The sequence below is a fragment of the Pituophis catenifer genome, unplaced genomic scaffold (genome assembly GCF_029215685.1).
Source record: "Pituophis catenifer annectens isolate HBS135680 unplaced genomic scaffold, rPitCat1.0.hap2 SCAF_17, whole genome shotgun sequence".
Classification (NCBI taxonomy): Eukaryota; Metazoa; Chordata; class Lepidosauria; order Squamata; family Colubridae; genus Pituophis; species Pituophis catenifer.
This window is the reverse complement of record NW_027256897.1, coordinates 3,625,001-3,638,120: the sequence shown is the minus strand read 5'-3', so window position 1 is coordinate 3,638,120 and position 13,120 is coordinate 3,625,001. Positions and strand designations below refer to the sequence as shown.

Here is a 13,120-nt window from a genome sequence, read left to right as displayed (position 1 = left end):
GTGGGCTGGACTGGTTCTTGGGGGGGGGGGGAGGAATTTGTTTTGCTCTTTTTTGGGGAGGGGGCAGGGGGGGGAAGGACAGAAGAAAGGAAGAAACCCATCAATCCAACTAATGAGTCAATGAACCCATCAACTCAACCAACGCGCCAACCCAATCAACTCACCAACCCAATCAACCCACCAACTCAATCAACTTGCCAAGCCAACCAATGCGTCAACTCAACCAATGCGCCAACCCAATCAACTCACCAACCCAATCAACTCGCCAACCCAATCAACTCGCCAAGCCAACCAATGCGTCAACTCAACCAACGCACCAACCCGATGATCCCAACAACCCATTCTACTCGAACCCACAACCAACCCAACTCGTTGGCTGCATCGTACCTTTGACTCAACTGGATTTGTGCAAAAGTGTTATTTGTAACTTGCATCTTGCTGGCGTTGCATTTCCTAAATAATCTCTCTTTCCTAAATATCTTTCCTAAAGAGCTCAGCGATAGTTGGGTTTTTTGTCGCTTCCTCGATGCAGCCGTCCTTCCATCATTGGATTCAAATGTAGATACGAGACTCTAATTTTGGGGGAATTTCTTTGGCATTTTAGCATTTTTTTGCAATCGAGGGCCAAAGCCCATCTACGTCCGTCAACTTCGTCTCCTGGAGTCTTCTTCTGGATCGGCCACACTCTTGAAATTCCAACCAAGGCCATATGGTTATCTCAGGCCTTCAACAACAGCAGGCAAAATTATAATTTCATTCCTACGAGGACTTAAGTTGTTCCTGTCCTTCTCAAATAAAATAGTCACTTGGAATTTCTTTTCTGACGCCTTGAGAAAAAGAAATCTGTGATTCAATCGTTTGGAGTTTTGTGGGACATCAAATGGGCAGTGTAAGAAATGTTCACTCCTTTGTATAGCGATAAAGAGATTTCTTTTTCAGCTCGAGCGCAAATAAAAGAGATTGGCGCCTTCAAAATAGTTTTAAGTGAGATTTGTTTATAGGACACTTAAAAGGAACTCGGAGAGACATTATTTTAAAATCCAATTTGGAACTAGCTGTTGTGACCTAGGCTTACGAAGTCATTACAAGACACAATTAGTCCCAAACAAACCTATTTTATTGTAACAGTTGAGAATAGAAAGAGTAGAGTAGAGTAGAGTAGAGTAGAGTAGAGTAGAATAGAATAGAATAGAATAGAATAGAATAGAATAGAATAGAATAGAATAGAATAGAATAGAATAGAATAGAATAGAATTCTTTATCGGCCAAGTGAGATTGGACACACAAAGAATTTGTCTTTGGTGCATACGCTCTCGGTGTGCATAAAAGACAAGATACATTCGTCAAGAATCATAAAGTACAACACTTACTGATAGTCATAGGGTACAAATAAGCAATCGAGTCATACTAGGAAACAATCAATATAAATCTTAAGGATACCAGCAACAAGGTTACAGTCATACTGTCATAAGTGGGAGGAGATGGGTGACAGGAACGATGAGAAGACTAATAGTAATGCAGACTTAGTAAATAGTTTGACAGTGTTGAGGGAATTATTTGTTGAGCAGAGTGATGGCGTTCGGGGAAAAACTGTCCTTGTGTCTAGTTGTTCTGGTGTTCAGTGCTCTATAGCGTCGTTTTGAGGGTAGGAGTTGAGACAGTTTATGTCCAGGATGCGAGGGGTCTAGATATTTTCCCAGCCCTCTTTTTGACTCGTGCAGTATACAGGTCCTCCATGGAAGGCAGGTGGGTAGCCATGGTTTTTTCTGCAATTCTCATTATCCTCCGAAGTCTGTGTCTGTCTTGTTGGGTTGCAGAACCAAACCAGACAGTGATGGAGGTGCAGATGACAGACTCAATCGTTCCTCTGTAGAACTGGATCAGCAGCTCCTTGGGCAGTTTGAGCTTCCTGAGTTGGCGCAGAAAGAACATTCTTTGTTGTGCTTTTTTGATGGCGTTTCTGATGTTAGGTGTCCATTATCCATTATCCTAGTTCTTCTAATCTTATCCTCGGTCTCCAAGTGAGAGTTTTGTTTGTTATTTGTCAGGGCTGAGGGCCGAACCGTGTGAAAGCACCAGCTGCACCTCAAAGGGGAAGATAAGTTTTTTTCCCCGCTTGCTGGATTTATCTTGGATATTTCCCTGCAAAACTTGGCAGGTGGCAAGGAAACCAGTCCAGCAGTTTTTCAGCTGGGGCTGCGATGCCCTTGGGTTGCCGTAGATATTGGGCTGAACCTGAGCTATAAAGCCATCCGTCTTGGAACGTAGCGGCCCAATCGGATGTCACCATGGATCGCTGGGCCGTTCTGGGCTTTGCTGTCCTCTTCTGCCTGGAGGCAGCAGGAGCCGCCAAGGTAACTTTCAGCTAACTAAGGGATGTAGAGGTAGTCCTTGACTTACAACAGTTCATTTCACCAACAGTTCACCACCATTGGAAGTTTTTTAAGAAGAAATTGGACAACCATTTGTCTGAAGTGGTGTAGGGTTTCTTGCCTAAGCAGGGGGTTGGACTAGAAGACCTCCAAAGTCCCTTCCAACTCTGCTATTCTATTCTATTCTATTCTATTCTATTCTACTCTACTCTACTCTACTCTACTCTACTCTACTCTACTCTACTCTACTCTACTCTACACTACACTACACTACGTTGCTCTGCTCTCCTCTCTCCTAGTTCTATTCTATTCTATTCTATTCTATTCTATTCTATTCTATTCTATTCTATTCTATTCTATTCCATTCCTAATTTCTATTCCAATCCTAATTTCTATTCTATTCTATTCTATTCTATTCTATTCTATTCTATTCTATTCTATTCTATTCTATTCTACTCTACTCTACTCTACTCTACTCGACTCGACTCGACTCGACTCGACTCGACTCGACTCGACTCTACACTCTACTTTGCTCTGCTCTCCTCTATCCTAGTTCTATTCTATTCTATTCTACTCTACTCTACACTCTACCAACTCAGTTATTCTGTTCTGTTTAGTCTTTCTTGATGGAAGAATTAACACACGCTTCTTCCCTTTTGTGGCACGAGTGTAGCTGGGCATCGTATACACCGAAGGTGGGTTTGTGGAAGGCGTCAACAAAAAACTGGGCCTTTTTGGAGATTATATGGATACCTTCAAAGGAATCCCTTTTGGTGCCCCCACCAAGACCTTAGAAGACCCCCAGCCTCACCCCGGCTGGCCAGGTAAGATGGAAAAGACGCCTTAAATTGAATTAACTTCTGTTTTTAAACCGATAACAAGTTTACTGTAGGAAATCACTTGGGGCGTCTTGAATAAAAAGACTGAAATTTCTTCCTTGACCCCTAAACGGTTTAGGTGTCTGTTCCGTTTTGATGAATGTCTGGATGTTCTACAAACCTACATTTGGGTGGGTGATTTGGCATCCTTCATCCAGGTTGTGGGGGAGGAGGGAGCTTCCAGGGTTGGTAAATTTGAGGAACGGGGCAAAAGGAGAGACACACTTTTAAATCTCCTTTTGCATCCTTAAGGACTAGAAAGTTGTGGAAAGGGTGTGTGTGGATCTATTCCGAAAGTGTGGATTTGAAAAATCATTCTGCGTTTCCTTCTGTCCTCTGGAATTAGGATTAGGACTAGGTCATTGCATGTCAACAATAGGGTCTAAATATAAGTGGGACTCCATAGGAGCAACTCCAAGAGGGATCTCGGAGCCCTAGCAGACAATCACTTAAAATAGGAGCCAATGCAATCCCAGGCTGCATTAACAAGAAGGATAGAATCAAGATCAGGTGAAGTGTTAATACTGCTTTATAAAGCCTTGGTAAGACCAGACTTGGGATATTGGTCACCATATTATAAAAAAAGATGTTGAGACTCGTCTAGAAAGAGTGCAGAGAAGAGCAACCAAGATGATCAGGGGACTGGAGGCTAAAACATACGAGGAACGGTTGCAGGAACTGGGTATGTCTAGTTTAATGAAAAGAAGGACTAGGGGAGACATGAAGGCAGTCTTCCAATATCTCAGGGGCTGCCCCAAAGAAGAGGGAGTCAAGCTATTCTCCAAAGCACCCGAAGGCAGGACAAGAAGCAACGGGTGGAAACTAATCAAGGAGAGAAGCAACTTAGAACTAAGAAATTTCCTGACAGTGAGAACAATTAACCAGTGGAACGACCTGCCTCCAGAAGTATAACTCTGTTATTCTGTCTGCATTGGTATCCAGGAATTAAAAATACGAGTAGAGACCTCCTCCACCTAATTTGATGGCTCTAAAAACTGTGTTGACGTGGGAGGTGGTTATAGATCGGACTTTTGAGATTGCCCACTTTGCCTTAAGTGATAACACAACCAATCCTGTGGCATTTTTTGTTCCTCAGGCACGCTTCAGGCTAACAAATATCAAAAACGTTGCATGCAATCTACTCTCACCCAGAAAGAGGTGCGCGGCTCTGAAGATTGCCTGTATCTAAACATCTGGGTCCCTCAAGGGAAGAAACAGGGTAAGGTTACGCTCGAACGTAGAATTCGCCCGTCGTTTTTATTTTTTTTACTCCTTATTCGGTTGCTGCCTTTCCAGGAAACGAGTTAACCAAGGAAGTGTCGAACTCTTTGTTTTGGAAACCCAGACTATGCCTGGAGCTCAGTGGTGAAATCCAAATTTTTTTTACTACTGGTTCTGTGGGCGTGGCTGGGTGGGCGTGGCAAGGGAAGGATATTGCAAAATTCCCATTTCCTCCCCACTCCAGGGGAAGGATACTGTAAAATCCCCATTCCCTTCCCACTCTGGGGCCAGCCAGAGGTGGTATTTGCTGGTTCTCCGAACTACTCAAAATTTCCGCTGCCGGTTCTCCGGAACCTGTCAGAACCTGCTGGATTTTCACCCCTGCATCAGATGTGATACCCAATGAGATAAAGCTTACTTGACATGGCCTCCAGTCAACATTTGAAGATCCGTGGTTAGCTTTTTCAAGTAGCCAACTGCATTTCTTGGTCTGCTGAAGTTCAGCAGGTTGATCTCAGTGGTGGGTTCCAAAATTTTTTTACTACCGGTTCTGTGGGCGTGGCTTGGTGGGCGTAGGATGGCTTGGTGGGCGTGGCAGGGGAAGGATACTGTAAAATCTCCATTCCCACCCCAGTCCAGAGGAAGGATACTGCAAAATCTCCATTTCCTCCGGATCAGCTGGGACTCGGGAGGCAGAGAATAGATGGGAGGCAGGGCCAGTCAGAATTTTTACTACCGGTTCTCCGAACTACTCAAAATTTCCACTACCGGTTCTCCAGAACTGGTCAGAACCTGCTTGATCTGATATATGGGGTTGGACTAGAAGACCTCCAAGGTCCCTTGAATCTATATTCTGATTGATTGATTGATCTGGACATTCTCATTCAAGGCGGAGTCGAAACTTGTTTCTTGTCCGCTTCATGTTTTTCTTTGCATTGCCATCTCTCCCTGTGCTTCAGTTTCCACCAACTTGCCGGTGATGGTCTGGATTTACGGCGGGGCCTTCGTCTGGGGAGGTGGACAGGGGGCCAACTTCCTGAATAATTATTTGTACGACGGGGAGGAAATTGCCAGCCGCGGGAAGGTGATCGTGGTGACCTTCAATTACCGGCTTGGCCCGTTGGGTTTCCTAAGTACTGGAGACGCAGCTCTTCCAGGTAAGTTCAGCTCTTGGAGAATTTTGCTCTTCTCCGTCCGTCGTCAGACGAAGATCTTACGATTGCGCATCGTTGTTTTAGTTTTCAGTTACTTTTAATTCGTGGCTTTTAGTAGCAAGGTTTCCATTTATTTGTCCATCGATCCATCCTGACTCCTGAACAAATGACATAGAAAAATTCCTGCAGTTTTGGGGGCGGTGGTGGTGGTAGATTTTTAGGAAGAGCTGGCCTTTGCCCGCTCCTTAATTGAGAGAGGGACTGGCCCAAAGCCACCCAGTTTCCATGCCTAAGGTAGGACTAGAACTTCCAGTCTCCTGGTTTCTAGCCTGGTGCTTTCACCACTACCTTTCTTGGATTAATAATAAAGCATGAATAATTTCATAAGAGAGAGAGAACAGTGGTTGCTTAATGCTTCATGTTTTCTTCTTCTTCTTCTTCCTCTCCTCTTCTTCTTCTCCTTCTTCTCTTCCTTCTCCTCCTCCTCTTCTTCTTCCTCTTCTCCTCCTCTTCTTCTCCTTCTCCTCCTTCTTCTCCCCCTCCTCCCCCTCTTCTTCTTTTCTTCCTCTTCCTCCTCTTCTTCTTCATGTTCTCCTCCTCCTCTTCTCCTTCTTCTTCTCCCCTTCCTCCCTCCCCCTCCTCCTCCTTCTTCTCCTCCTCATCTTCCTCTTCCTCTCCTCCTCCTCCTCTTCTTCCTCATGTTCTCTCCTCCTCCTCCTCCTCCTCCTCCTCCTCCTCCTCCTCCTCTTCTTCTTCTAGGTAATTATGGCCTCAAAGATCAACACATGGCTATCGCTTGGGTCAAGAGAAACATCAAAAATTTCGGAGGAGACCCCGACAACATCACCATCTTCGGGGAATCTGCTGGCGCTGTCAGCGTCTCCTTACAGGTGAGGATGTTGGAAGACTCTCGGCTGCCCAGTAGCGGGTGTTTCTAAGGACTCTTTTGAAAATGTGGGGTGAATTCTTGGCGGCAGACCCAAGGCAAATAGGACCACCTTTTAAGACATCAAAAAGATGCTTGCTTCATTGTCACTAGCCTTCCCATGGCCTGCTAAACCTCCTCAAAGCAAACCACCATTTGCATGATCCTAATTTTGTGTTGCCTCCTATGTCAACCCAGCTAGTAGACTCCTTTGGAACTAGGTTAATTCCAAATTATCTGAGCTTGGTTTTCTTGCAGATGTTTCATGACCCAATTAGATAACTTCATCAAAGTTAAAAGGGAGTGGGACTTTCTATCTATGTATAGAAACTCTGAGCTTGGTGTTTTTCTTGCTGACATTTCATGACCCAATTAGGTAACAACATCAGTGCTAGTGCAAGAAAAATCACCAAGCTCAGACAGCACCAAAGACCCCTCATTTCAACCCTGAGCTACAAATATTCTCCTAGTTAGGTTTATGTCTCCAGCCTTCTCAACCAGATTTGTTTGGAATTCGTTTCCTAGGAATTCCAGCTCTACTAAAATTGAAATCGTAGAGTTCCAAAGCTTTCTCTCTTTCCTGCCTGTAGACCCTGTCACCGTACAGCAAAGGTTTGATGAAACGGGCCATCAGCCAGAGTGGAGTCGGTCTATGCCCTTGGGCCATCCAGAAAGACCCCCTATACTGGGCTATCAAGGTAAAGCAGAACCTACACATTATTGGAGATTCCCTCCTTCTATATTGCGTCCAAGCCTGGCTCTGAACCCACCTGAGATGCTGGTGGAAGTTCAGTGGGGTTTTCCTAAGATTCTGTCCATGTTCCCCTTGTAAAAGTGGATTGGGGAAGCTAGAAGGCGGGAGTGGAACAGCTGTTCCCCGTGGGATCTTCAAAGACTGGTCCTAGAGACCACCATTGGCCCATTAGAGATGAAGACTGAGATGTTCCTCAAGTCAAGAGTGGCTCCTGCCCCTTGAAATCTCTCTCTCCAAATGGAGTCATTCAGATGGTTATGGATTGTGGGGCCACCTAGCTCTGGAGATCTTCCATAGTTAGTCCTGGATAGGGTTGGACAGTCCCTTGATGGAGTCGGCGCACAATTTGAGGTCCTCCTAGATTCCCAGATCCTGATAGAATAGCAGATTGGAGGCGTGACTTGGAAGATCTTTGTCCTAGTACATCTTGCATTCGTTCCTGGACCAGGAGGCCCTACTCGGTGTAATCTGGACTGTTACAATACACCCGACACCTTGAGCTGCTCTTGAAATTCACCTAGAAGCCACCTCTGGTCCATAACACAGCAGCACAACTAGTTCGGAGTACACTCACCTGACACTGCTACTGTGTGAGTTCCACTGGTTTTCAGTAGACATCTGAATGTGCTTCAAGGTCACCTATAAAGACCTTCATGCAAAGGTCCTGAAGGAATTGAGGAACATCCCCAGTTAACCTCTGACTGCCCTAAAAGAGATCGGACATGTTTTGAGCCCCATCAATTAAAGAGGGTCAGTTTATGGGACCCAGATGTTCTCTGTTTCAGCCCCTGCCCCAGGGGTGAAATTCAGCAGGTTCTGGAGAACCGGTAGCGGAAATTTTGAGTAGTTCGGAGAACTGGCAAATACCACCTTTAACTGGCCCCAGAGTGGAGTGGGAATGGAGATTTTGCAGTATCTTTCCCCCAGGAGTGGGAAGGGAATGGGGATTTTGCAGTATCCTTCCCCTGGAGTGGGATGGGAATGGAGATTTCACAGTATCCTTCCCCTGGAGTGAGGTGGGAATGGGGATTTCACAGTATCCTTCCCCTGGAGTGGGATGGGAATGGGGATTTTTCAGTATCCTTCCCCTGGAGTGAGGTGGGAATGGGGATTTTTCAGTATCCTTCTCCTGGAGTGAGGTGGGAATGGAGATTTTGCAGTATCCTTCCCCTGCCACGCCCACCAACCCTCACCACACCCACCAAGCCACGCCCACAGAACCGGTAGTAAAAAAATTTGAATTCCACCACTGCCCTGCCCTACAGAATAGCTCCTCCCCATAGGATTCAGTTGGTCATAGTCCTGCCTGCTTTTAGCAGGACTCTGAAAACGGACTCTTCCCTTGCAGAGCTAATCCAATTGTAACTTTAGTTTTATGCTTACTCCTCTGTTTAATAGGTTATTAAATTTGATTTTTCATCATTTCCCTGGACTTTTTTAATTCCATCTAGCTGGGGAGGGAAAAAAAAAGAAACAATCAGCTCCAGTTCCATTTCCTTTGCAAGATGTTTACAGGGCATCCTCAATTTACGACCCTAATTGAGCTCAACATTTCGGTCGCTACGTGAGACGGTTAAGTGAAGTGTGCCCCCATTTTACGACCTTTCCCGCCACCGTTGTTAAGGGAATCCCCTGCCGTTGTTAAGTTAGCCACACGGTCGTAAAGGGGATCGCGTGACATCCCCTCTCCCCCCCAGGGGACACTGCAAACCGTCATAAATGTGAGTCGTTTATCTGAATTGTTTTTTGATCGATTTTTGAATGGGGATGCTAAGGTTCCCAAGTCTCCCCTTTTTTCCCACCCCCGGTGCCGTCGTAACTTCGGTCACTAAACGAACCGTTGTAAGTCGAGGACTGCCTGTGAACATCAGTCTCTCTGGCAGCCGAATAAATACAGATTCCGCCTTTCCAGATTGCGCATAAAGTGGGCTGTCGGACAGACAACACAACCGTCCTGGCCAACTGCCTCCGAGTTACCGATCCGAAGGCGCTGACCCTCGCTTACCATATGGAAGTCACCAACCTGCGCTGTAAGACGGAGTGGGGAAGAGTGCCGGGGTTGGGCGTGGGTGGGAAGAGTTTCGTAAGCCGACCCAAAGGAAGAGTTGAGCTTCCAATAAAGGAGAATATTTGTAGCTCAAGGTTGAAAGGAGGGCTCCACAGTGCTCCACGAGCTGGGAAATTCTGGGAGTTGAAGTCCACAAGTCTTAACGTTGGCCAAGTTGAAGAGCTCCGATCTACAGCCACAGATTTAGCAATAGGCCACGGCCCTTAGACTTATATACCGCTTCACGGTGCTTTCCAGCACTCTCTAAGCGGATTACAGAGTTGGTCTCTCACCCCCAACAATTTTGGTCCTCGTTTTACCCACCTCGGAAGGAGCAAAGGCTGAGTCAACCTTGAGCCTGATGAGATTTGAACTTGGCAGAATTAGCCTGCAATACTGCATTTTAACCACTGCACACCAAGGAAGGAAGGAAGGAAGGAAGGAAGGAAGGAAGGAAGGAAGGAAGGAAGGAAGGAAGGAAGGAAGGGGAAGGGAAGGGAAGGGAAGGGAAGGGAAGGGAAGGGAAGGGAAGGGAAGGAAAGGAAAGGAAAGGAAAGGAAAGGAAAGGAAAGAAGGAAAGGAAAGGAAAGGAAAGGATGTTTAGGACTGATGGGAATTTGCTGTCTGTCTTCTTCCCCTGCAGACCCCTTGGTCCATTATCTAGCTTTCACCCCGGTGGTGGATGGAGACTTCATCCCTGATGACCCGAAGAACCTCTTTGCCAACACGGCGGATGTGGACTACCTCATCGGAGTCAACGATATGGACGGGCATTTCTTCGCCGGCATTGACCTGCCGGCCATCAACCGTCCCCTAGCGAAGATCACCCCCGTAAGGAGGGCAGGCCAATAGATGGTGGGGCACTGGGGGGAGGGGAGATCGGCAGTTCGAATCTCACCAGGGTCAAGGTAGACTCAGCCTTCCATCCTTCCGAGGTGGACCCAGATTGAGGACCAAAATGAGGACCCAGATTGTTGGGGGGGCAAGAGGCTTAGAGAGGGCTGTAAAAGCACTGTGAAGTGGTGTATAAGTCTAAGGGCTATTGCTATTGCCCTTTCCTTTCCTTTCCTTTCCCTCTTTTTTCTTTCCTTCCCTTTCCCTCTTTTCTTTTTTCTTTCCTTTCCTCCTTTCCTTTCCTTTCCTTCCCTCCTTTCCTTTCCTTTCCTTCCCTTTCCTTTCCTTTTCTTTTTTTTCTTTTCTTTCCTTTCCTCCTTTCCTTTCCATTCCTTTCCTTTTCTTTCCTTCCCTTTCCTTTCTTTCCTATCCTATCTTTTCCCTTTCCTTTCCTTTCCTTCCTTTCATTTCTTTCCTCCTTTCCTCTCCTTTCCTTTCCTCCTTTCCTTTCCTTCCCTTTCCCTCTTTCCTTTTTTCTTTCCTTTCCTTTCCTTCCCTTTCCCTTCTTCCTTTCCTTTCCTTTCTTTCCTATCCTATCCTTTCCCTCTTTTCTTTCCTTTCCTTTCCTTCCTTTCATTTCTTTCCTCCTTTCCTTTCCTTTCCTTTCCTTTCCTTTCCTTTCCTTTCCTTTCGCCATCACGGGGATAGGATCTTGGGACGTATTCTCCAAAGCCCCTGAAGGCAGGACAAGAAGCAACAGATGGAAACTAACCAAGGAGAGAAGCAACCTAGAACTAAGGAGGAATTTCCTGACCGTCGGAACAATTGTTCCTAAAACGGGATAGATAAATGTGATGATGGATCCTTTCTTTTTTTTTCTTTTAGACAAAACATCTACCGATTAATTCAGGGACTGACGGTAGAGAAGGGCCCTGCAGGAGCCGACGCGGCCTACGCCGTGTACACACAGATGTGGAGCAACACGGAAGACCAAGAAGTCATGAAGAGGACAGTGGTGGATCTGGAGACGGATTATATCTTCCTGGTTCCTACCCAGCAAGCCCTTCAGCTGCATCAAGAAAACGCCAAGTGAGTGAGGAAGGATTCGGAGGGGTCCCTCGTTCGTGTGGGGCATGTCTTGCCGACGGCTGGGTCTCTCATAGAATCACAGGTCCAGAAGGGACCTTGGAAGTCTTCTAGTCCAACCCCCTGCTCAAGCAAACCACCCTATATCATCATCTTTTAATGTCCCCATAATCCCTTGCGGGAGGGGTGGAGTCTGGGCAACTGAATGGAGCTAGCAGAGTGTTTTTTACTGGCCCACTGCCCTTCCTGTCACCAGTGCGGAGTTTTGTTCAGCAGATACATTCTCATCGTGCCCACAGAGAGAAATAACTGCCTCTACCTAGGTTCGAACTCACAGCCTCCTGATTGTGAGGCGAGACTGTCACCTCTAGGCCACCGCACCACTCCCTTGAGACCCTATATCATTCTGGAAAAACGGTTGTCCAATCTTTTCTTGAAAACCTCCGGCGATGGGAACCGTTCCATCGCTGACAGGAAATCTTCGATTTACAACAGTTGGTTTAGTGACCGTTCAAAGTTACAACGGCGCTGAAAAAAGTGACTGAGGACCGTTTTTCACACTTACGACCGTTGCAGCATCCCCATGATCACATGATCAACATCCAGATGCTTGGCAACTGACTCATATTTATGACCGTCGCAGTGTCCCCCTTTTGCGACCTTCTGATAAGCAAAGTCATTGGGATAGCCAAATTTACTTAATAAGCATGTGATTAGCTTAATTAGCTTAGTGATTCACGTTAACAACTGGGGCAAGAACAGTCGTCAGAATGGAGCAAAACTCAACGAATGCCTCGCTTAACAACGGAAACGTTGGGCTCCATTGTGGGCGTAAGTCGAGGACTAGCTGTCATCGTTCTTATTTATCTTACCATCCAACTTTCTGCTTTGCTCATTCCAGAACTGCCAAGACCTACAGCTATCTCTTCTCCGAGGCCTCGCGAATGCCCGTCTATCCCAGTTGGGTAGGGGCGGATCACGCCGATGAGATTCAGTACGTCTTCGGCAAACCGTTTGCTACGCCTTTGGGTTACAAGGCTCGGCACAGGAAGCTCTCCGAAGCCATGATTGCTTATTGGACCAACTTCGCCAGAACTGGGTGAGAATTTGGGGTTCAGAGTAGAGCACACGGCCAAGGGGCTGGTTAGGGCTCTGGAACCCTTCGCTCTGCCTTTTAAACCATTTTTAATGTTCCTCTTTTAAGTGCTACATAATTTTTTAAGGCTTTATTGTAGTTCTTAAATATAATACATGATGGATGATGATAGATAGATAGATAGATAGAGATAGATATACAGACAGACGTAGACAGAAAAGATAAAAATATAGAAGATAAACATATAAAGAGAGAAAGAGACAGAGAAACAGAGAGAGAGAGAGAAGGAAGAAAAGGAAGATCAAGATATAGAGAAAGATAGACAGACAGAAAGACAGACAGAAAGAAAGAAATAGAGATAAATAGACAGAGAAGATAAAGATAAAAGTATAGAGAAGATATGGATAGATAGAAAGATAAGATAGAAAAAGATCAAAATAGATTGATAGATAATAGATGGATAAAGATAGATGATAGATAGAGATAGATAGATGATAGATAAGATAGAAAGATGGAAAAATGGAAAGATAAGACGAATAGATGGATAAAGTTAGATGAGAGAGAGAGATAGAAAGATGGAAAAATAGAAAGATAGATGAATAGATGATAGATAGAAAGATGGAAAAATAAAAAGATAGATGAATAGATGGATAAAGATAGATGATAGAGAGAGAGAGAGAAAGATGGAAAAATAGATTAATAGATGGATAAAGATAGATGATAGAAAGAGAGAGAAAGATGGAAAAATAGATA

General features: G+C 45.5%; 1 protein-coding gene across 1 annotated transcript in view; it reads left to right on the top strand.

Annotated features, from left to right (window-relative positions):
- Window positions 1–2,224: 2,224 nt before the first annotated feature.
- Window positions 2,225–13,120, top strand: part of CEL (carboxyl ester lipase) — an 11,626-nt gene continuing 730 nt past the window's right edge. Inside the window, exons 1-10 of the mRNA XM_070955636.1 lie at window positions 2,225–2,354; window positions 3,046–3,196; window positions 4,347–4,469; window positions 5,431–5,628; window positions 6,385–6,515; window positions 7,141–7,248; window positions 9,217–9,334; window positions 9,995–10,181; window positions 11,071–11,274; window positions 12,173–12,370. Coding sequence (XP_070811737.1) covers window positions 2,289–2,354; window positions 3,046–3,196; window positions 4,347–4,469; window positions 5,431–5,628; window positions 6,385–6,515; window positions 7,141–7,248; window positions 9,217–9,334; window positions 9,995–10,181; window positions 11,071–11,274; window positions 12,173–12,370 — 1,484 coding nt within the window. The 5' untranslated portion in view covers window positions 2,225–2,288. The remainder of the gene's footprint in view (window positions 2,355–3,045; window positions 3,197–4,346; window positions 4,470–5,430; window positions 5,629–6,384; window positions 6,516–7,140; window positions 7,249–9,216; window positions 9,335–9,994; window positions 10,182–11,070; window positions 11,275–12,172; window positions 12,371–13,120) is intronic.